Below are 22,003 nucleotides of genomic sequence, written 5' to 3'. Positions count from 1 at the left end.
ACCAACACTAGTGAGGAGTTACATAATCCCATGTTACATGTAAAATGGCATTTGTGTCTGAATCACAGGATACGTCCAGGAACCTTTTCAAAACTCAACAGTTTCAATACGAGACAACTAATGCCTTGTTACTCCATCAAATAATGTACCATCAGTTTCTAAACTGAGCTATCATTTGCCATACCATAACTGACAAGCAGCTTTTAAGATAACGAGAAACACATTTATAGACCACCATTTAAAAATGTACAAGTTGAAACACAAAAGGGGAAGGAGCACTCAACAGAACAGGGCAGATCAAAGTGTTCAATAAAATGGAACTCCTAGGCTGATGTTCCAAATGTGGTCATGGGAGTAAAATGTAGGCAGGACAGAGCCTGTTAAACTGAAACAATAGAAGAACAAGTTACTTTCTTACCTGGTAACGTTCTTTCGATGGGATGGTCCGACGACGTATTCCATATCTATGACATGTAATCACCACAGCTGTGCTGCTTCGGAAACTTTTTTCGGCGTCTGCATCGATGCGCCGTCGTCGAGGACCTCCTCCGACGTCATCCGATGTGATAAGTAGGACGCCCGTAGCCTCCGTTGTAGTTTTTTCCCCCAGAACGTGTGACATTAGTCAACTGCCAGTCAGACACAGAGCCTTGCGGAACCTAAGCTGCAATCGCAAAAGAAATTCTGCAGCGGGGAAGGCAGGGCGGGAGCGATATGGAATACGTCGTCGGACCATCCCATCGAAAGAACGTTACCAGGTAAGAAAGTAACTTGTTCTTCGAGGGGATTGGGTCCTCCGACGTATTCCATATCTATGACAGACTCCCAAAGCAATACCAGAGCAAGGAGGAGGGAAAGAATTTAGAATCAAAATTTAGAATAGCCAATCAAATAGCAGTCCTCGGATGGAATCGAGGGAATAGTGACGTACAAATGTATGTACTGAAGCCCAGGTGGCTGCATCACAGATGTTGCGAATAGGAACACCCCTCTGCATGGCAGTAGATGCAGCCATACCCCTGGTAGAATGGGCCCGCAAGCCAGCCGGTGGGTCCTTACCCACCAAGCGGTAACACTCCGAGATGGCCAAAATAATCCAGCGAGACAAAGTCTGTTTCGTCACAGCTTGCCCCAAACGCTTTCCAGCGTAACCAATAAAGAGTTGATCGTCCACTCTGACCCGGGACATGCGTGAAACAAAAGCTTAAAGCTCTCCTAGGATCAAGCCTATGGAGCCTCTCCTCTTCCTTACCAGGATGCGGAGGAGGATAGAATGCCGGAAGAACAACCTTCTGGGCCAAATGAAATTCCGTTACTACCTTCGGAAGAAAAGAAGGACGAACTCTAAGGACAACCCTGTCCTTGTGAAATACAGTGAAGGGTGGCTTAACTGAAAGTGCCTGTAACTCACTCACTCACTCTGCGAGCGGAAGTAACCGCAACTAAAAACACAGTTTTCAGAAACAGCCTCAAAGGGCAAGAATGTAAAGGCTCAAACGGAGCACCCATAAGAAACGTAAGAACAAGGTTGAAATCCCAACCGGGCACCAGGAAAGGTGACGGAGGGAACACATTAGTGAGCCCTTTCAGAAACTGAAATTAAAGGGATTTTAAAGTAAGAACACTCTTCAGACGAGCGCTTAAAGATGGATAGCGCCGCCAGGTAACCTTTAATGGTACCCACTTGCAAGCCCCTGTGGGCCAAAGAAAGTAAAAAGGACAGAACCATGGGGATGTCACATGCAAACAGGATCCACATTCTGAACCCTGCACCAGTCGCAAAACTTACGGCAACGGTACAGAGACTTTGTTGCCGGCCTTCGGGCCGAAAGCAACACCTCCATCACGTCTTCAGGGAGGTCCCAATCCTTATACCTCAACCTTTCAGAAGCCAAGCGTGAAGGTTGAGGGATCTGACCTCTGGATGGAGAACCTGACCCCCCCCCTCCCGTGAGAGCAGATCGTCTCGGTAGGGAAGACGACGTGGAGAGCAGATGGACAAGCCGAGAAGGTCCGGGTACCACGTCCTCCGAGCCCACGCCGGAGCAATGAGGATCATCCGGGAAACGAACTTCCGTAACCTCCGCAGCACTTGCGGGATGACGGGGACTGGAGGAAACGCGTACAGCAGCGGGAATGACCACTCCACCACGAACGCGTCTCCTAAGGCTCCTTTTGGAGGAAATTCCCGCGAGCAAAACCTTTCGCACTTCCGGTTGACACTGGAGGCGAAGAGATCCACTTGAGGGGTCCCCCAAAGGGCAAAGATCTCCAGGAGAATCTCCTGAGCCAACTCCCACTCGTGAGAGATCGCGCTCTGCCTGCTCAGAGCGTCCACCGTCACGTTTTCGTCTCCGGCCAGATGAACTGCCGAGATCGAAACTTCCTGCTGGATGGCCCAGAACTCGAGCTGCATCGCCTCCCTGCACAGAGGAAGTGACCCTGCCCCCCCCCCCCCTTTTTGTTGAGGTAGTGCATGGCCACTGTGTTGTCCGTCAGGATCAGGACATTCTTTCCCCGCACAGTTGGCAGAAAAGCCTTCAGGGCTAGCCTGACGGCCCTCAGCTCCAACAGATTGATATGGAGTCTGGACTCCGACGGAGACCAACGACCGCTGACTGTCAGCCCGTTGGCATGAGCTCCCCATCCCGTGAGGGATGCATCCGTCACGATCGTCACCTCCGGCCAGGGAAGCCAAAATGGAGCCCCCTTCATCAAGTTGCCTTCGACGGCCCACCACAGAAGGTCCCAGGCGACCGAGGGCCGCACCTGAACCGAGTCCGACATCCTGCCGGATGACTGCGACCATTGCGTCTTGAGTGCCCACTGCAAAGATCTCATCCGCAACCTGGCCTCTGGCACCAGAAGAATGCAGGATGCCATGAGGCCGAGCAACCTCAAGAACTCGAACGCTGGGAGCGTCTGGGCATGCTGAAACTTGTGCACCATCTGCTGAAAGTGAAGAGCCCTCACCTGGGGAGGAAAACACTGCCCCAGGGAAGTGTCGAGCACTGCTCCGATGTACTGGAGCCGCTGTGTTGGCGTCAAATGGGACTTCTTTAAATTGAGGGAGAAGCCCAGCCTGTAAAGGGAGTGGCAGGTGACGGACAGATGATCCAGGACTTGCTCGGGAGAGCTCCCCCTGATCAACCAATCGTCCAGGTAGGGGTAGACGTGAATCCCCCCCTTGCCTGAGATGCGCTGCCGCCACCACCACCATGAGCTTGGTGAAAACCCTCGGGGCGGAGGTCAATCCGAACGGCAGGACCCGAAACTGAAAGTGCGAGTCGCCAACCGCGAACCTCAGGTACTTCTTGTGCTTGGGATGGATCGGCACATGGAAGTAAGCATCCTTGAGGTCAAGAGACACCAACCAGTCCTGAAGCTGAAGGGCCTGGAGGACTTGAGAGAGAGTAACCATCTTGAACTTGTCCTTCCTGAGGAGTTTGTTCAAACCGCGCAAGTCCACGATGGGTCTCAATCCCCTGTCTTTCTTCGAAATCAAAAAATAAGGGGAATACCATCCCTTGTTCCTCTCCGCTACAGGCACCAGTTCTATGGCGCCTTTCTCCAGCAGGGCTTGAATTTCCTGCGCAAGGAGCGGATCCGCAAAGAGAGGTTCCCCGGTGGATTGTCGCGAGGCCTGTGCCGAAAAGGAAGACAGTAGCCATGGGTTATGATCTCCAGAACCCACACATCCGAAGTAATGGCTTGCCACTCTACAAGATGCTGCGCCAGCCTTCCCCCAACCGGCGAACCATGGGACATAGCCTCATGACTGAGTGGGAGCGGCGTTACCTGAGGGCAAAGAGGCAACTGCCCGAGCGGCCTTGGCACCACGGGTACCCTGTCGTCCACCTCTGGTACCCCTGCGTAGGCCCCTTTGACTGCCAGCTCCTCTCGCTTTACTGAAGGAGTAATAGCGAAAGGAACCACCCCTCCACTGCTGTCCCCTAGGACGAAAAGGCGGAGGTTGGCGAACTGCAGCGCCCAACGACTTCGCTGCAGCTTTTGAGGTCTGCAACCTCAAGGCTCTCGTCAGCCTTGCTGCCAAAAAGGTGTTCACCGTCAAAGGGCATGTTGAGGAGCCGGGACTGCACATCAGGAGCAAACCCCGACTTCCGCAACCACGCAAACCTGCGTATCACGGTGCTCGCCGCCATGGACCTACTGACGCATTCAGCTAAATCCAAACCCGACTGAACGGACTCACACATGGCATCCTTACCATCCTGGACCATAGCAAGGAAACCATCCCGTTCGTCCCCTTCGGGAATATGTTCAGCCGCTAACGCAACACAGTTCCACAGAGTGTGCGTGAAACGAGACAAGGCACAAATGGAGTTGGCCGCCTGAAGCGCCATACCACCAGAAGAAAACACTTTCTTCGCCCAGCCATCAAAACGTTTGTCGTCCCTATCAGGAGGGATGGTAGGGTACGACGCCTGCTTTGCCGGGGCCGTGGCCGCCTGCACCACCAAACTCTCCGGAGTGGGGTCTGGTCAAGTAGCAGGGGTCGCTACTGGCTGGACGGTATTTTCGCGACAAGGATCTGCCCACCGCCGGGAGACTCTCCGGAGCAGTCCAAGAAGCCGCCGCCACCCTTCTCTGTAAAGCCATATGGAACGGCGGGAACGGCAGTACCGGGTCAGTTGGGGGACCAACATCAAGGATGTCCGTCAGATCATCCTGCACAAACTCCCCTGGGGGAGCAGACCATCCCACGTACTGAGAAACCCTAGCCATAAGGCGCCGGTACGAGGAATCGTCATGAGAGCCAGGCTCAGGCCTACAAAACTCCACCTCCGGAGAGGTGTCCAGTCCACTTGCATCATGCAGTGACTGCCTCAAATCGTCAAACTGACTATGGCCCGAGACAAATTCATCTGGAACCTGACTAGGAACCAGGCCATCAGAATCCTCATCCGCCTCTGAAATATACTCCAGGTGGCGAAAAGAAGGCACCCGAGAGTGCTTGCTCTTAACCAGAGCCTTCCTAGGGGGTCCTCGCGTGTCACGGGGTACCTCCGACACGAAAGGCGTCGAGCGAATCGGTGTCGACGTCGAGGAAATCGACGTCGAGGAAATCGACGTCGAGGAAATCGACGTCGAGGAAATCGACGTCGAGGAAATAGACGTCGAGGAAATCGACGTCGAGGAAATCGACGTCGACGTCAGCGTCAGATGCAGCACCTCCAGCAGCGGCGGCGTCGACACAGCCCTCGAAGCCAGAGCCCCGAGCGTGTCCTTCGACGACCTGAGTGTCAACGGCTTCGACGACTTCCTCGGAGCCTCGAGAAAGCCTGTCGACGCCCTCGACGCCTCAGATGTCAATGTCTTCCTCGAAGACCTCACAGGTGCACACAGTCTCGAACGCGTCGAGGACCGGGACCTGGAACGGGTACGTCGGGAACGAGTCTCCTTGTCCGAACGGGACCACTCCCGTGACTCGTGCCGACCACTCTTGCGAGCGGTGTCTCTCGACCTCTCACGGCCGACCCCACTCGGGGGCGCGGACGGCTTAGTACCCTGCGACTCAAGAATCGCCAGCATCTTCTTCCCGAAGGAAGCCCATTCCTCCGGCGTCGCACGGCTGGTGGGGTAAGCGACGTCCCGGGCAGAGTCCTCCGAAGAGGACCTGGAAGACGACCGGTGTCGGCGCTTCCGAGAATGCCTCGAAGAGGCTGAGGAGTGGCGAGACCGACTCCTAGAAGGAGACCCACGAGACTTCCGACGATGACGCGGAGAGTCACCCCTCGAATCATCCGTCGAAAGCCCCGCAGACTTCGACTTCCGGGGCTTGGACACCCGACCTACCGACAACTTCTTCTTACGTTCGCGTAAGGCTTTGGACGTGAGCGACTGGCAGTCGATACAGTCATCCGTGTCGTGGGCCTCCCCGAGGCACCAGAGGCAGGCGTCGTGCGAGTCCGTCACCGACATCTTGGACCCACACTCCCCGCCCTTCTTGAAGCCCGGACGCGGGGTCGAAGGCGAAGTAGAAGACATCTTCACACGAAGGATTTTCACAAAACGAACAGGTTCGAAGAACCGAGAAGAACAGAACTCCAAAGAGTCGAGACGTTTAACCGAGAAACACAAAGCAACACGTTCGCGGAAAAAACGGAACTGAGGCTACGGGCGTCGTGCGTCCTACTTATCACATCGGATGACGTCAGACGTCGGAGGAGGTCCTCGACGACGGCGCATCAACGCAGGACGCAGACGCCGAAAAAAGTTTCCGAAGCAGCACAGCTGTGGTGATTACATGTCATAGATATGGAATACGTCGGAGGACCCAATCCCCTCGTACATCTGTTTTAGAAGCCCAAATTATGTTAGATTTTTACTTACACCAAATGATTAGCGGATGTAGCTTGTGTGATGAATCCTGCAGAGTCATTACTGAACACCAGCCTAAAATCACCTCCATTGTGGCCACAGGAGGGCAGTCGCTACATGATCCTGACCTTGGGGGTGGCATCATGAGGAAGGCTCACATGGGATGAGATGGCTGTCGGGAGAAGTGGTGACTCCCTTGGGAGGGACGCAGTTTTCATCTTCTTGTCAGGATGAAAGTCCTATAATTTCCGATCATCTAATGGCATTCTGTCACTGCAGAAGTTCCTCCCATGGGAAAACCCAAAGAACATCACATGAAAAATAACCTAGACCGAGTAAGTTTTATAATTTGGGAATTCATGCATCAACTGCAACATCCCCCAATTATCATGATTCTGCCTTAAGTGATTTAGTATTGGGATTTGGACTTTTACCTATCAGTCACATAACATCCCCCAGCTCTGATTATATTAAGTTTACAAATCAATCAGAACAAAAAAAAAGACATGAAAGAGCCACAACCACTATGGATCAAGATCCTTAATGCCTGTGGTACTGGGACGAGGAAGGGGGACATTAATGAGGCTAAAAGTGCTACAGAAAGGACTGCACGTTACAGTTGTTGAAAGTCTCACCTGAGCAGAACATTTGAACCTGGGAATGAGCCACAGCTGTATGGAGGAGTGGCAGAAGCAGTCCGGAGAGAGGTTGAAGCAGGATTGCAAGCACCAGCAAAAGCCTAAGTGGCAATAGAAGGCATGCAGTTTTTGCAGAGTATGCGCAGCAGGAGGCAGAGAAGCCCAGCTATGTGGGAGACGTCCTCCCGACACTGACACCCGACGGAGCCAGTGGAGCTCCAAATAAGGGTTGTGCAAGCAGCAGAAACGTCATTTCACCAAAATGCCAGGGGTAGCGGAAGTGACATCACACAACCCCTGACCTCTGATGACACAGGAAGTGGTCATTTGACCCCACCCCAAAGTGATCTTGCAGAAACCGATGGAACATGACCTTTCACCCGTTGACAAAACAGGAAGTGGCAACACATAGCATTGTACACTACAAAAAATATGGTTACGATATCAATATGTGATATTCATTTCATACAAGAATGTATCGCTATATGTAGCGTTAAGATCAGTGTGTATAGGCCCATATTACCAAATTACTGTGAATGGAGGCAGACATCCAGAACCAAATGATAATGATGTGTTATTATTATATAGCACTTACGCTTAAGCACTTTACATAGTAAAAATATACACCCAACCTGTGTTGATACTCATTTATCGACCTCAGAAGGTTGAAAGGCTGAGTTAAGGCATTTAAGAACAGACTAAATCAGTGACTCGCCCCCTGAAGTGTGCCTGAAATAAACCTTTAATGAGTCTAGCAATTATTGTATAGAATTCCAGAAAGACACATTATTTGGCATTCCTATTCTTTCTTATTTAGGGTCAGTGCTGAAAGTGTTACCCTTGTGGCACTCCTGTTCTTGTTCTTATTATTATTATTATTTTTAAGGGGCCTGAGCAAGAAAGTCAGCCACTCCAGAAGTAAGGAGACACATGGTGCTGGCCGCAGCCCAGGAACTTGCATTACAAAAAAAACACACTTTTTTTTTTTGGGGAGGTCGCAAGGGAGACCTCAGGTCGCAGTTGCGACCTCTGGCAACCCCTAAATGACATCCCTGGCAAGCATTGGCAGGTATTGAGCTGTCAACAGGATTGCCGATCCACAGAAGGTCCACCGTAGCAGCAATGAATGACGCAGAGCCGCTGAGAGAAGCCGGTTAGTTGGCCTGCAGAAACAGGTAACCCTGCGATGCTCCGGGCAGAACTTTCACTAAGACCAGATCATTTTGAATACTGCAAAAACAGAATAAAAAAAAAAAACAAGGCACAATTCTCCTTTTATGAAATGTCAACTTGGACATGTGGGTTACATGTTTCCCCAACAGTCAAGAGACTTTAAAGATGAGACAATCATTGTTCAACCCTCCTCACATGGGTTACTGGTGTGGAGAACCTTGGAGCAAATATTGCCACAAACAGAAGAGACCAATTGTAGTAGGAGTTTTTTCTTCCTGGCAAGTGAGTAAACCAGGAAAGGGACCATGTGTAATTAGTCGTGGCAGGCAAGTATGCCTGGAAAGAAACCGTGGCTTTGAAGCAATGTGGTTGTGGTGAAAAGAAAAGCGTTGTGGAAAGAAAGTGCTAACTATCTTCCTGACAAACTATTACATTAGAAAAGACAGTTGTTGTGCTATCCCGATTTCCATTGGAAGTATAATAAAGATTTTCCATAATGTCTTACTAGAAAGTCTTAATTCTATTAAAGACACGGAGGCGAGCATTATGCGTCTCTTTCTTTTATTTAATTAATTAAGAAAGGCTCCGCAGCAAAAATATTTTCTTGAGTGCTTGGAAAATATGGAACTGAAAACATAACAGGTGATCATGTCAAATGTCTTTAACAGTCCTGAAACACATAAAACTCCATTTCCCAGGAAGCCTGAGGAAAGTCCAACGTGATGTCACCAACATGTGACTAAATCCTCCAATGAGAAACATCCCTCCATAAACAGTCCAGGATATGATGACACTTCCTCTTTCGAAGCTGCGAACTGTCCAGTAGAAAGTGTGAAACTGAAGCCATCTCATAGAAGTGAAAGCATGCCGAGAATTAGGCAGACTTGTCTGTTGACGCTGTCAAGAGAGGAAAAAAAAATCGCAATCAGTTCATGTATATTACAACCCTAGTTCCCATATAGGGGTGGGAGAGAAATACGTTGTTACTTTAATGAACAATACTGTATTCAAAATCAAGCAATCATTTTGCAATATATGTATAACCATTCAGAATGATGTGTTAAAATTTCTCGCCGGGTGGGATAATGCTCGCCTCCATGTCTTTAATAGAATTAAGACTTTCTAGTAAGACATTATGGAAAATCTTTATTCTATGTCAAGACCGGAGGCTCCCATTATGCTAGTTTAAAGCTTACTTACCACAACGGATGCCGGCTGTTCTACCGGTTTCAGGTAGAATTGCCTAAACACAGATTCACTTGCCCAGTCTGCCATTTTCATGATGTCGTCTAGTCGGATCCCGACTTGGAAGGCCTTGGAAGCCATGGCTCCTCTCACGGAGTGGGCTCCGAAGTGCAAGGTATCTATTCCTGCTTGGGTCAAGGTCCACCGCACCCAGCGTGCTAGAGTTGGGGTGGAAACTGCTTTGTGAGGTTTGCGTAAGGCTATCAAATGTTGCCCTTCTGGCGCGGTCCTGAGAGGCGCCGTAACCTCTTCGTAAGTCTTCAGGCATCTTACTAAGCAGAGCTTGGGCTGATCCTTGAAGGCAGGATAAGAGATCACTCTTGAGTTGCACTTAGTCCTTCTATGTATGTGGAATATAATGCCATCGGGGGAAAAGGTTCTGCCTGCTAGGTCTAAGGCTTTGACATCAGAAACTCTCCTGCAGGAGATGAGGCAGAGCAGTGTAGTGAGTTTGCCGGATAGGGCAGTGCGGGATAGTTCCTTATTATCTGGTCAGGACAGAAAAAGGTTGAGCACTTTATTAACGCCCCAAAGCTTGCTGTAACGGGACGGAGGCGGGACTGTAAGTCTGATGACCTTGAGTAGCCTGCAAATTAGATGGTGCTCTCCTGCTGGAATCCCTTCTATAGGATTGTGGCCTGCTGAAATGGCAGAACGGTATGCGTTGACTGTCCTGTAGGCTAGACCTCTTTCTGCTAAGGATGCTAAGAAATTCAGAATTTCCTCTATAGGTGCTGAAACTGAATGTAGTCCTTTGTCTTGACACCAGTTTCTCCAGGCATTCCAAGAGTTAGAGTATCTTTTGCGAGTGGCAGGAGCTCAACTTTCTTCGATGAGGCTGACTGCCATGTGGGACATGCCTGGAACTCTCCACCTTGACCTGAAATCCTCCAGGCTGCCAGGGTCAGAGAGCCGTGGAGGAGTAGAGGGTGACGATGTCCCGCTGGATCTAACAGGAGATCTGGAAATTGGGGTAGAAGGATTGGAAAATCCGAAGAAAGTTCCAGAAGAACTGGATACCAGGTCTGAGAGGTCCAGACTGGTGCTATGAGAACCAATTCTGTTTGTTCCTGACGGACCTTCGCCAGGGTCCTCGCAATCATGTTGAAGGGGGAAAAGCATAGTGCACCCCTTCTGTCCAATGTTGGAGGAAGGCATCCGTCGCCGTTGGATCCGGATTCCAGCTGAAGAACACTGGAAGCTGAGTGTTCAGGCGAGAGGCAAACAAGTCCTTGGACATGGGACCCCATATTTGTTGAATTCGGAGGAAGACTTCTCTGTCCAGTCTCCAATCGCTGTAATCTGTCGTGTTCCGGGAGTACCAGTCTGCCACTACGTTCGTAAGGCCTGGCAGATACTCCGCTGTGACCGAAATCCGGTGTTGTAGACAGAAATGCCAAAAATCTTTGGCTAATTCCGCTAGAGGTCGAGATATGGTGCCACCCAGATGATTGATGTATCTTACTGCAGAGACATTGTCCATTTTCAGTAAGATACAACAACTCACTTTGTCTTTGGCGAAGGAGCATACTGCGAAGGAACCCGCCAAGAGCTCTAGGCAGTTTATATGCAACTCGAGTTCTAGAGGAGACCAAGTTCCTCCTGTGGCTACTGAACCGCATCTCGCTCCCCAGCCGTAACGGCTGGCATCTGACTATCACTATGTCTGGTGCAGACCCGAAGATAGCTCGGCCGTTCCAGGCCTCCATGTGCATAAGCCACCAGTTGAGTTCTGTTCTTGCTTCCGGTGACAGAGTCATCCGTTGTGAATAAGAGAGACTGCGTCTTAGGTGTTGTCCTTTCAGTCTCTGTAACTCTCGATAATGCAGAGGTCCGGGAAAGATGTCTTGGATAGAGGAGGAAAGAAGTCCTATTACCCTTGCTAAATCCCGAAGAGAAATCTCTTCTCTCTGTTGAAGTCTGCGGATCTCCCGTTTGGTAGAATGAATCTTGGCCGTGGGAAGACGAAGTTGGGCTAACTCGGTGTCTACCACAAACCCTAGAAACTCTAGGCTTCTGGATGGAAAAAGGATTGATTTTTCCCAATTTATGAGGAATCCGAGACTGTGCAGTAGGTCTATGGCTAACCTGGTCTGTTGCTCTACCAGTGCTTGAGACTGAGCCATAAAGATCATATCGTCCAGGTATATGATCAGTCGAACACCTTGTTCTCTTAAATGTGCTACTACCGGTCTCAGGAGTTTGGAGAAAGCCCAAGGAGCTGAAGAAAGACCGAAGGGCAGACTCGAAAATTCCCAGTTCTGAAGATTCCAAGAGAATCTCAGATAGCTTGCGTGGTCCTGATGTATGGGTACCGCGAGGTACGCATCTTTCAGATCCAGACGCATAAGCCAGTCGTTGGGTCTCAGAAGGTCTCCGAGCATGTAAATACCCTCCATTTTGAAATGGCGGTAGACGATGAAATCGTTGAGCCTTCAGGTTTATCACTGGACGTACTTTCTCTTTTCTGCGTACCAGAAATATTGGACTGAAGAAACCGCCTTGGCTTGCACAGGGGTGAATTGCTTGTTTCGTCGCTATACTGCGAATCTCTTTGTCTAATGCAACCTCGTCCTCTTTGGACATTGGGATGGGAATGGGACGAGCTGTTTGAAAGGGCTGTGCGAAAAATTCTAGGCGCAAGCCGCGAACTGTATCTCTGACCCATGCGTCCCCTGATAAGGAATCCCGAGCTAGCCTCCCTCCTATAGGCATTTGCGACGCTGGCGCTGCAATGGGTAGACTGACCTCTGGCTTGTTGTTGAGCTTGATATCGGCCGGCTCTCCTCCAACCGCGACCTCTTCCTCGCCCTCTCGATGGGAAGAAGGTATCTGTGCGATCTTGCCAGGCTTGTTGATCCCTGGATTGTTGAGGTCTTCTATCGAAAGAGTATCGGCCGGAAGAGCGACCTCTGCCTCGTCCGGCCCTGGTGAAAATGTTTGAAGAAAAAACTCTTCTGATGGATGATTGCGCTTTGTCCAGCGCAGTGAAGGTGCCCACAAATTTTGACATCTCCTTCATGAAGGAGTCTCCGAAAAGGAGACCTTGGGCTGCCGCTCCAGATTCCGAATCTGCTAACTCACTTAGCTTGGCGTCAATTTTATAGAGAATACCTTTGCGGCGCTCGGTTGATATGGCACAGCTGGCGCTTCCGAGCAAACATATGGCTCTTTGAGCCCAACCTGATAGTATCAGAGGATCAATGGGTTCCTCTGTATTTATGGCTGCTTCAGCCAGGTCCATTATCTTTGCCAGTGGACCGGTGACGTCCAGCACTCGGTCTTGGCATGACTTCCAGGCACGATCTATGCCTTTATGTGGATCTTTAGTATTCTTTCCAAGGAATGTGATCATTTTGGAGTCTAACTCCGGTGTGAGGGCCACCTTATCTGGGATCTCTGGGCGTGGACATTCTGCCCTGAGTCTTGCTCGGACTTCTTTATCCAATGGCTTACGTAGCCTGTCTTTAATGTAGTCTGTCGTCCTAGAAGATGGTTCCCCCAGTGTGAAGACCTGGGGTGCTCTAAGTCCTCTGGAGCAAACATCCTTTTTGAGGAAAGGGAATCTTTGGCTGGCTTACTAGAGATGGGGACTGCCGCAATCCCTGAGGTTGAGGGTTGTGACCCTAGTATCTGCGCATCTTCGTCCGAAGAAACTGGAGATTGACTGTGACGGTCATATTCCTCTGGGTCAGAGCCCAGATGACATCTCTCTGGATAAAAGGGTCCGAAGTCCCCGTTTTCTTCCTCGTGGTAAGTTCCTTCCTATTCAAAAAGGCCTTTTTCAGCCTGGAGAAGGCGTCTGATAGGACAGCAGTGGCTGGTACTGGCTGGCTCGGGGGGGGTCGTAGAGTCTTTACTCAGGCGAGCCGGTATACATCCCCCCATCTAAAAGGTGCTTTCTTTTTTGTGTCTTTTTTCTTGGTAGGGATTTTTCTTGTAAATGCTCCTCCATGTTATCCAAGCGTTGCTGTATAGGCAGGAGCATTTCTGACACAGCTTTCTTGATGCTGGTCTCCACCGTGGAACCCAGCACTTTTTCCAGGCTGGAAGCCATAGCCACTTCATCAATATCTAAAGTATATTCCTCGTATCCAGACCAATCCTGGCCCTTCTGAGGGAAGTACTGAGCTGCCATGTTGTTAGCACCTTTAAATTACCCTACTTCTTTTTTTTTTTTTTTTTAAATATAATTATTATAATTTTTTTTTTATATATATGTGGGCAGACCACCTTCTCTCTATGCCCACAGTATGAAATTGGGAGTCTTGTATTAGCCCAGATCCAGAAGGGCATAAATTAGCTGTTCGCTGTCTCCCTTTATTTATGCTACAGCTTCTGGCACTCGCGATCGCTAAATTTGTTGTGAAATGCAACGGAAAAGCGATCGCGGGCGCCAGAAAGCTGAGGAATGGACCTGCAGCAGCAGGTGCTCCCTCTGGTGACCGCGAGTGGAATCGCGGTCACCCTGAGATTAAAACGCTGCTTCCCGAGCCCCGGTGACGCAAGCCGCCTCGGGAAGCAAAGCGGAACACGATCGCGAGGGCCTTCGAAGACAGGCCCTCGCAAACAAAGAAAACGTGGCTTGCAAAAGCCCAACGAGGCAGAAACACTTCGTGCAGTACTCTCCGACGCCAGCAGGAAGCAGCTGGCGTCGGAGATAATTCCAGTCACGCTCGACTGACGCGATCGCGTCAGACTGCAAGGAACCAACCCTTCAAACAACGCGCGATGAACGCAGCGCGTGTAAACATAAAATGTATATCAAAAACTCAATACAATCAAGGTAAATTCAACACACACAAGGTAAACAACACAATCTAGAATATGAGGCACTTATCTCTTGCTGTGCACAGCAAAGAAAGAGGAAGTGTCATCATCATATCTTGGACTGTTTATGGAGGGATATGTTTATCTCATTGGAGGATTTAGTCACATGTTGGTGACATCACGTTGGACTTTCCTCAGGCTTCCTGGGAAATGGAGTTTTATGTGTTTCAGGACTGTTAGACATTTGACATGATCACCTGTTATGTTTTCAGTTACATATTTTCCAAGCACTAAAGAAAATATTTTTGCTGCTGAGCCTTTCTTAATTAAATAAAAGAAAGAGAAGCATAATGGGAGCCTCCGGTCTTGACATAGAATTGTGATATCCTAATATTTGCTTTACATCATGGTAAGGATACTGTGTGGCGAAAACAATTGCTTTGCTTTATGAACTAGTGACATTTATTTTACCAGGAAGGATACTGTGTGGGAGGAAAACAATTGCTTTGATTTTTGAATACGTGTTTTGTTAAAGAGACATTTGCTTTACCAAGAGGAAGGACGCATTGGATGGAAAAGACATTCTGTGTTGAACTGAATAGAACTTTTTAAGGGTTTTCCCAAAATGATCCAGGGGAAGTGAGCCAAATCCTGGTCACAAGGAATACTTTGTAAGAACTACGAGTTTGAACTTTTGCACTGAAGACAGATTATATCTACCTTTTACACTTTGGTTATATGTATTAGTGTGAGGATCAGATATCTTTGGAGACTAGGTCATCTTTCTTTAGTTTGCTAGGTAAGAACATCCTCGTTAGGGCAGGGAAAGATGGGATTTATCTCATCCCTCTTTATTTTAATCAATGGCAAACATTGAGAAATCTACCACTTTGTGTCTGTCTCGTATTGCTGACCCCTCACATTTGTCTACCAAACTTATAAGGTCATTTGGGATTCTAATACATCTATGTAGGAATGCGTTTTGGGGATGAATCTTGAGAGAAATGGAGACGGGAGTAATTGAATTAGACCATAGCAAAGAGCAATCCTTGAAGGCACTAAAGCAAAGGTGCTCAGTTTGGTGAATAAGTGAGGTGTTGGATTCGAGATTAGATGTGGATCACACACATATACACGGTATGAAGTTTGTTCAGTGAAAATAAGACTACAGGAAGAAAGAAAAATACTGGATTGGCAGTTTGTTGGGAAGCCCGCGAGGAGTAAAGGGCGCGCGCTGTTGTCTGCTGTTCGGCTGGGAGGATCTATCTGGTGCCTTGCTGTGCTTTTGCTTACCGTGAATTGCCGTCGACCCGCTCCATTCACGTAAGTCTATCAGCATATCAGCTGGAGCTGATAGCAGTTTGACGCGAGCGGGCCGAGTGATTGCTTAGACACGTGACATTGGAGACACCCCCAGGAAGTGACATTCAAATTCAGCACAGCGCAACCCTTGCGACGTGAAGCCCGCGAGGAGTAAAGGGCGCGTGCTGTTGTCTGCGGTTTGCGGCGGTAAGTAGTGAGCGATACAACTAGAAACCCTTCCGGTGACCAAACCACAGGCGTGATGTCGATAACAGCAATGTAAACACAAAAACCAAGAACTAGGCTCCAAGGGAAGCTAGAGGAATCCATTGCACAAATATCCAAAAACCACACCCCTTACATGACAACTGAGGAAAGTAATCCAAACGAGAATAACAAACTAGAAAATATACCCTCACAAGGTAACAAACAAATACCAAAGAAAAATCCATGCCCAATCCTGTCAGAGGAAATTGTTCTCCAATCGCCGAAAGAGCAGTCGCCGAGTATAAAGAACATAACGGAAAACCAACCAACAGATTTAATTCGACATAACACACAAGATGCAAAAATTGAATGATTTGAAACATGTGGAAACGAACACTTCTATGCCTCTAAACAATTATTCATTGAACTCACACCTCGACGTCCCAATGAATAGTAGCCAAAGAGATATACGCGTGGCTCTAAGGAACCCATCCGACGGGATAGCACACCCAATTCAACCAAAAGATAAAAAGAGGATGACATTAGGTGAACAAGAATACTGTGGTACCCCGTCGCGTCAAGACCGAGCTAAAGCGGCAAAATTATACTTGCAATCTACATACACACCAGCTCAGAGACACATTGATCACAGCAAACCTGTAGCACGCAGAGTTGCTCGACTTTCTCTTGATATCACCGAGATTGAGGCCATAATGGAGTCTCAGGAAAAAAGAAATGAACCTTTTGATGGGGTAAGCACGCCTAAGAATATAAAAAACATCAAGACCGCAAACGCCAATTATACGAGCAAGATCTAGCTCACTTGATGATAAAAAGACATCTCTTTTGAATAAAGTGGTCGATAACCGCAAGACAGAAGAACCTTATGCCTCCCCTGTGAAGGTAGCACCGGAACACCAAGCCCAGGCATCGGAATCTCAACAAAGAATCCCAACGACCATGTTAGATCTACAAAATACGTTGGTAGCAGTCCTGTCGACTGCAATGATTCCGTTCCTAAAGATACAGGAATATATGGCTGATTCTACTAAAGACCAGGCAACGCTGCTGGCAATGATAATGACTAAACAAACATATGTGGAAACATTTAAAAATACTATTCAGAAGCGGCTAAATCAAGAAGCCGAAACATCTAGAGTATGGCAATCACGATTAGCGGAACTCCCGAGAGTTGACCGGTAGACAAACAGAACCTCTTGGAAACTGTGTCAACGATTACCAAAAAACTAATGGAAGAAAAAACAGATGTACATGTTGGAACATAAATACGCAACAAATCATATGCAAACTGAAGCGAAAAACAAAATTAGAAGACAAAGCAGATCAAAGTTCACAATATGAAATGCAAATCATCCCGATGTCTCCAACAAATTTGACTATATCCTCACATCCAGTCAATACTAAACCACCTGTGTGTACCCCGTTCGATATATTTGATCCCTCAAAGCGGACAAGACCTGATAACTAGACCTAAAGGCAAAAAAAGGCAAAAAAACGACAAAAAAAAACAAAAAATAATCAAAATGGATCTCACGCATTTCTGAGAAAAATAAAGTTAACACAGAAAACATGAACAGAAGAGGCTAATAATAACAATAATCAGCCTACTCTCAAACAAAAAGGTATACAACAAAAAAGCAAGAAACAAAAAAAAGACGATAATCCAAAAAGATGTTATCAAGGTAGATGCGAATGCAATGAGCGAACCATTGGATGCGCTGCTGGAGATAATCAACAAAAAATATGTCTGGCCAAGTGAAAAATCCTATTCCAATTATAGATATATCAACAGCTGACGATATGAGTGATTATAATTTCATATCAATTAACTCACAAGATGCGACTTTGATCCTCGTTGATGAATATCAAGATACGGCAAACGATCAAACTGTAACCAACTCTCACGACGAAGAGACATCAGTCCTCGAGTTGGAATATTCTACTATCTCTAATGATGAAGCGTGGTTAGCAAGCGAGTCGCAATCTGAAGATAGCACCCATAATAGCCTGTCACCTCAACCTAGTCCAATTTTAATTAGACCTAAATTCCAAAATCCACAGGATACAACAGCTGCCTACAGAATAGCTTTATATACGACGACAGCTAATACAGATGACCCGGTAATAATGAATAGAGCCAACATTTTACGGCTCTTTAAAGCAATCCCACAAGTGGAGAAAATAAAATTGGATGATCTAGACCTAGTAGTCTTTCCAAATAAGCAAGATATGGAAGAGGTCCAAATTGATTTTTTCAGTCAAGACATAATGCAAAAGGTTCTAGCCACGAAAAAACAGTTTGAGAAACTAGGATTCGGCATAGAGGAAATCTTTGTCACACGGGCAGTCGCAGAAAAAAAAGCAAAAAACATGGCTCCATTTAGGAACCACAAAGCAATTAACAATGAGAATCAGAGCAAAGGGACAAAGGCTTCTTAAGTTAGAGGCAGTCTGAAACTATTCACTCCATCATCCCATTTGGCGTGATGAGCGGGAGACCCCACATATGAAACCAAATTTGATGTTTAAACAAACTGGAAGGAAAACTTATTTATAACAATCAAAAAAGAATGAAGCTCAAAAGTCTAGAATAGCACTGGGATCGTGGAATACAAGAGGAAATCAACATCTCATAGAAAAACACTCAATAGCCCTGGTTAATTTGGATATCATATGTTTGCAAGAAACGTGGCTAACGGATGAAGTGATTTGCGATGGGTTTAGTACCTAATGAATGCGGCGATTGTAGCACAACAGGGTAGACCAGCAGCAGGAATGCTGATATTAACAAAAATAGTCCCCACATGGACAATCATAGCAAGTAAAAATATACATCCGTGGGCACAATATGTAACTATCAAGATTGCAACAGACAACAAGGACGAGCCACCTGCTGCCGGGGATAATTATGTGATATCCATATTTAATATATATATTGGAACCCAAATGCAATGTCTGAGACGAAATTTATTAATTCAATATACGAGGAAATTGACAATGTGGCCATCACTAACAACGAAATGGATTCAATTATAGTAGGAGACCTTAACTTTCATCTATTTGATAAAGAAGGTAGACAGTTAGATCCTTCTTTACTGTCGAGCAGAGCAAAAAAATGGATGAGGGAAGTGAAACAGAGGAACATCTACTTAAGTGCCCAACCAACAGACTCCGAAGGTAAACCTTTACCAACTTGGGCAAGTGAAACTTCCAATTCAATTATTGACTACATATTTACTTCAGCAAGAATCAGAAGATTAACCACTTCAACAGGAAATTCATCTCAGCAGGATAGCGATCATCATTTAATCCAGATCGAATGGGCCAGTGAGCCAGGAATTGATCAACGACTAATACTACCTGACTTGGAGCTAACAAATGAGATGAATATACTCAGGATAAAACAACCATATGGTGGAAATAGTCACAACCTTTGAAGATGCACCAATTCAAGATAACGTGGACTATGGTTGGTTACTAGAAAAATACCAACAGAAGGTTGAAAAGAAGAATCAACAACAAATGCACGCACATTACTTCAATATTGAAATCCAAACAAAAAACAAACACTATAAAGTTCTACGAAAATTGCGCAAACTTAAGGCACCTAATTTTGAAATGGAAATAAAAAAAGAAAAGAATAAGTATTCGAATGAAATCTTGACAGCACTTAAACAAAAAAATACACGAAATCTATGGTCAATGTTGAACATATCATCGACTAATCAAAACATGATCCAAGAAGTCGACGCAAGCAGATAGGTGAAGCACTACTCAACATTATACAATAATACGGCACAATCAACTACGAAGCTTATACCAAGAGATGATGGTCCTTGGGACCTTAAATGGGAGAAAGAAGACATCATTAGTACCATCAATTTACGTAAATCCTCAAGAGTTCCAGGACCTGATGGTTTAGCAAATAGCGATTTAAAAACCGCTCCAGTCCAGTGGGCCAAGTTCATGAGCCATCTATTAAGATTAATTGAAAAAACGAAAAAGAACCTCAAACTTGGTCGACAGCGGTCTTGATTCCAATTTTCAAAGCTGGAGATAGAAAAGATCCGGCCAATTACAGACCGATAGCCTTACTGGACCCATTGGGAAAACTATTCGCTGGTTTCCTTCAAACAAAGCTGACTCAATGGGCGCAGGATAACAACAAAAAAGCAAAAAGACAAACAGGATTTGTAAAACGAATAGGCACCAATGTCAACCTCCTACTGCTGAACATGTTGAAATATGAAGCAATGGCTAAATCACAACAACTATATGCCATCTTCATAGACCTAAGAACTGCCTTTGATTCAGTCAATAGACAACTGTTATGGGCTAAGTTAAGAGATTGGGGTTGCCCTCCTAATATTCTGAATCCGATAAAAACTATATTCAAATACATCGATGTGTTCGATTGACGAAAGAGGGAAGAGTGACCGAATTTATTCCATCGGAAAACGGACTGAAGCAAGGCTGTCCATTGGCCGCATGTCTCTATAATCTATTTACTTATGATTTTGGAGAAAAAATCCAAAACATTGCGAATCCACCAAAAATGAACAATGAAACAATCCAAACGCTAATCTATGCAGATATTATTTTGGACAAAATATTAAAAGGATTGCAACAAACAGTGAATAAAGCACAAGAGTACATGGTGAACAATAAGTTACAAATCAATACTGACAAGACAAGAATAATGAAACTGATTAATCTAAAAACAAAGAAAACCTAATTTGAAGATTCAAATAGGAAACCAAATGATCTTGACAACCAAAACAATCAAATATTTAGGGGCATTAATCAATCCATCAGCAAATGAAGCAGAATGGCAACATCACATTGAGGCAAAAGCAAGCTCTTTGGCAAAACAAGGACGTTTCTTCCATGCAAAATATGGGACCTTCTCTAAAAGACACAATTCTGCTGTATAAACAGAAAGTAATCCCAATTCTGACATATGCAAGTGAGACAATTGTTAATCAAAACATAATGAGATGGCCGTACTATGAAGCACTATTCTGGAGGAAAACCCTCGCCTTACCGAAAATATTTCCAATGAACAGACTAAGATTTGAACTAGCCTTACAATCAATAGTACCGTGGAAACAAATGGACTTGTTAAGGAAAATCATGTCTGAAGAAGAAATACCAGCCTTGGAGATTCTAAGAGAAAAAAAGGAACCTCTTCAAATAGCAGCACTATCGAAATGGTCTAATGAAATCAAAGCGAAAATGAGAGCGGAAGACATCACATAGGAATTATTACTTAATAGACCACAATATGCAAAACGGAAATTACAAACGAATGATTGGTTAAGAACAATAGAAGCACAGAAAAAGTACAAAACGACACTTGCATGCAGAAACCGAGGTGAGGGCGCTTAACCAATTACCGAAATATTTGGCACAATTCCCCAGCTGCCGTATTCGTGACTTGTTTCTGCGTTTTCGGTTAAATATATTGCCGACTTGCGAATACCAAGCATTGATAGATAAAATCGGATACCTGTCGCTTCAGCAAACAAATGAGACCAGAAACTTTATTCCATTTGATTATGGTATGCCCGGCATTGAAAGAGAAAAGAGACTTGTACAAAGATTTCTTTAAAATTTCTGAAACAATTAACAGAGGAAAGATGGGCGGAACTCCTCGAAGGAAGTAACCAACGCCTTATATTCATCGTGATCAAATTTTTGAATGACATTACGAGACGAAACAGATGAGTAAATTGAAGGATATTGTCTATGTAGGGACAAATGAAAAGTTTGTTAATTCAAACAAAACATTTTAAATTGAAAAAATAAAAAAAAAAATTAAAAAGTTTGTTGGGAGACTAAGAGCAAAGCAAACTGCTGCTGCTCCAGGTTCTCAGTAACCTTGCTTGGTTATAATTCCAGAAGTAAAAGGACCACAGAATTTGCTATGCATCATCAAGCCACGTGGGTGCTAAAAACATACCTGCAAAAGCACTTCTGGCAGAAAACAAGCTCCCTGTGCCAGAGTTAAAAAGTTGGGCAGCATTGCTAATTGAGAAGAGACTGATGGGCAAATCATTTTTGTTGTGTTTAATCTTCCCCAAGAGGATCGCATCAGAGAACACCGGTTCATAATCCTATTGATATGATCAGGCAGAGACCTGGTGTGAAGGATTGCCATCTGTTACAGTACACGACCACAGTGTCTACAATACCTTTTTGCTAGTCACATTTCAAGATACAGAAAAGAAATGGAACTCTTAAAGAACAATCTAAATTACAATGAACAACTTTACTAAGAAGAATAGCGAGTGATGTTTAATAAT

The 22,003-nt window shown here is 46.1% G+C and overlaps 2 protein-coding genes across 4 annotated transcripts in view; one reads left to right on the top strand and one right to left on the bottom strand.

The window, feature by feature from the left end:
* Positions 1–22,003, top strand: part of GTPBP8 (GTP binding protein 8) — a 630,806-nt gene that overhangs the window by 319,899 nt on the left and 288,904 nt on the right. The window lies entirely within an intron of this gene.
* The window catches only part of LOC138525797 (aquaporin-3-like), a 263,570-nt gene continuing 250,268 nt past the window's right edge, over positions 8,702–22,003 (bottom strand). The window contains exon 6 of the mRNA XM_069636007.1: positions 8,702–9,050. Within this exon, the coding sequence (XP_069492108.1) occupies positions 9,002–9,050 (49 nt within the window). The 3' untranslated portion in view covers positions 8,702–9,001. The remainder of the gene's footprint in view (positions 9,051–22,003) is intronic.

The sequence above is a fragment of the Ambystoma mexicanum genome, chromosome 7p, assembly GCF_040938575.1.
Source record: "Ambystoma mexicanum isolate Mex_15411 chromosome 7p, UKY_AmexF1_1, whole genome shotgun sequence".
NCBI lineage: Eukaryota > Metazoa > Chordata > Amphibia > Caudata > Ambystomatidae > Ambystoma > Ambystoma mexicanum.
Note: the sequence above shows the minus strand (reverse complement) of the source record. Positions and strands in the feature narration are given on the sequence as shown.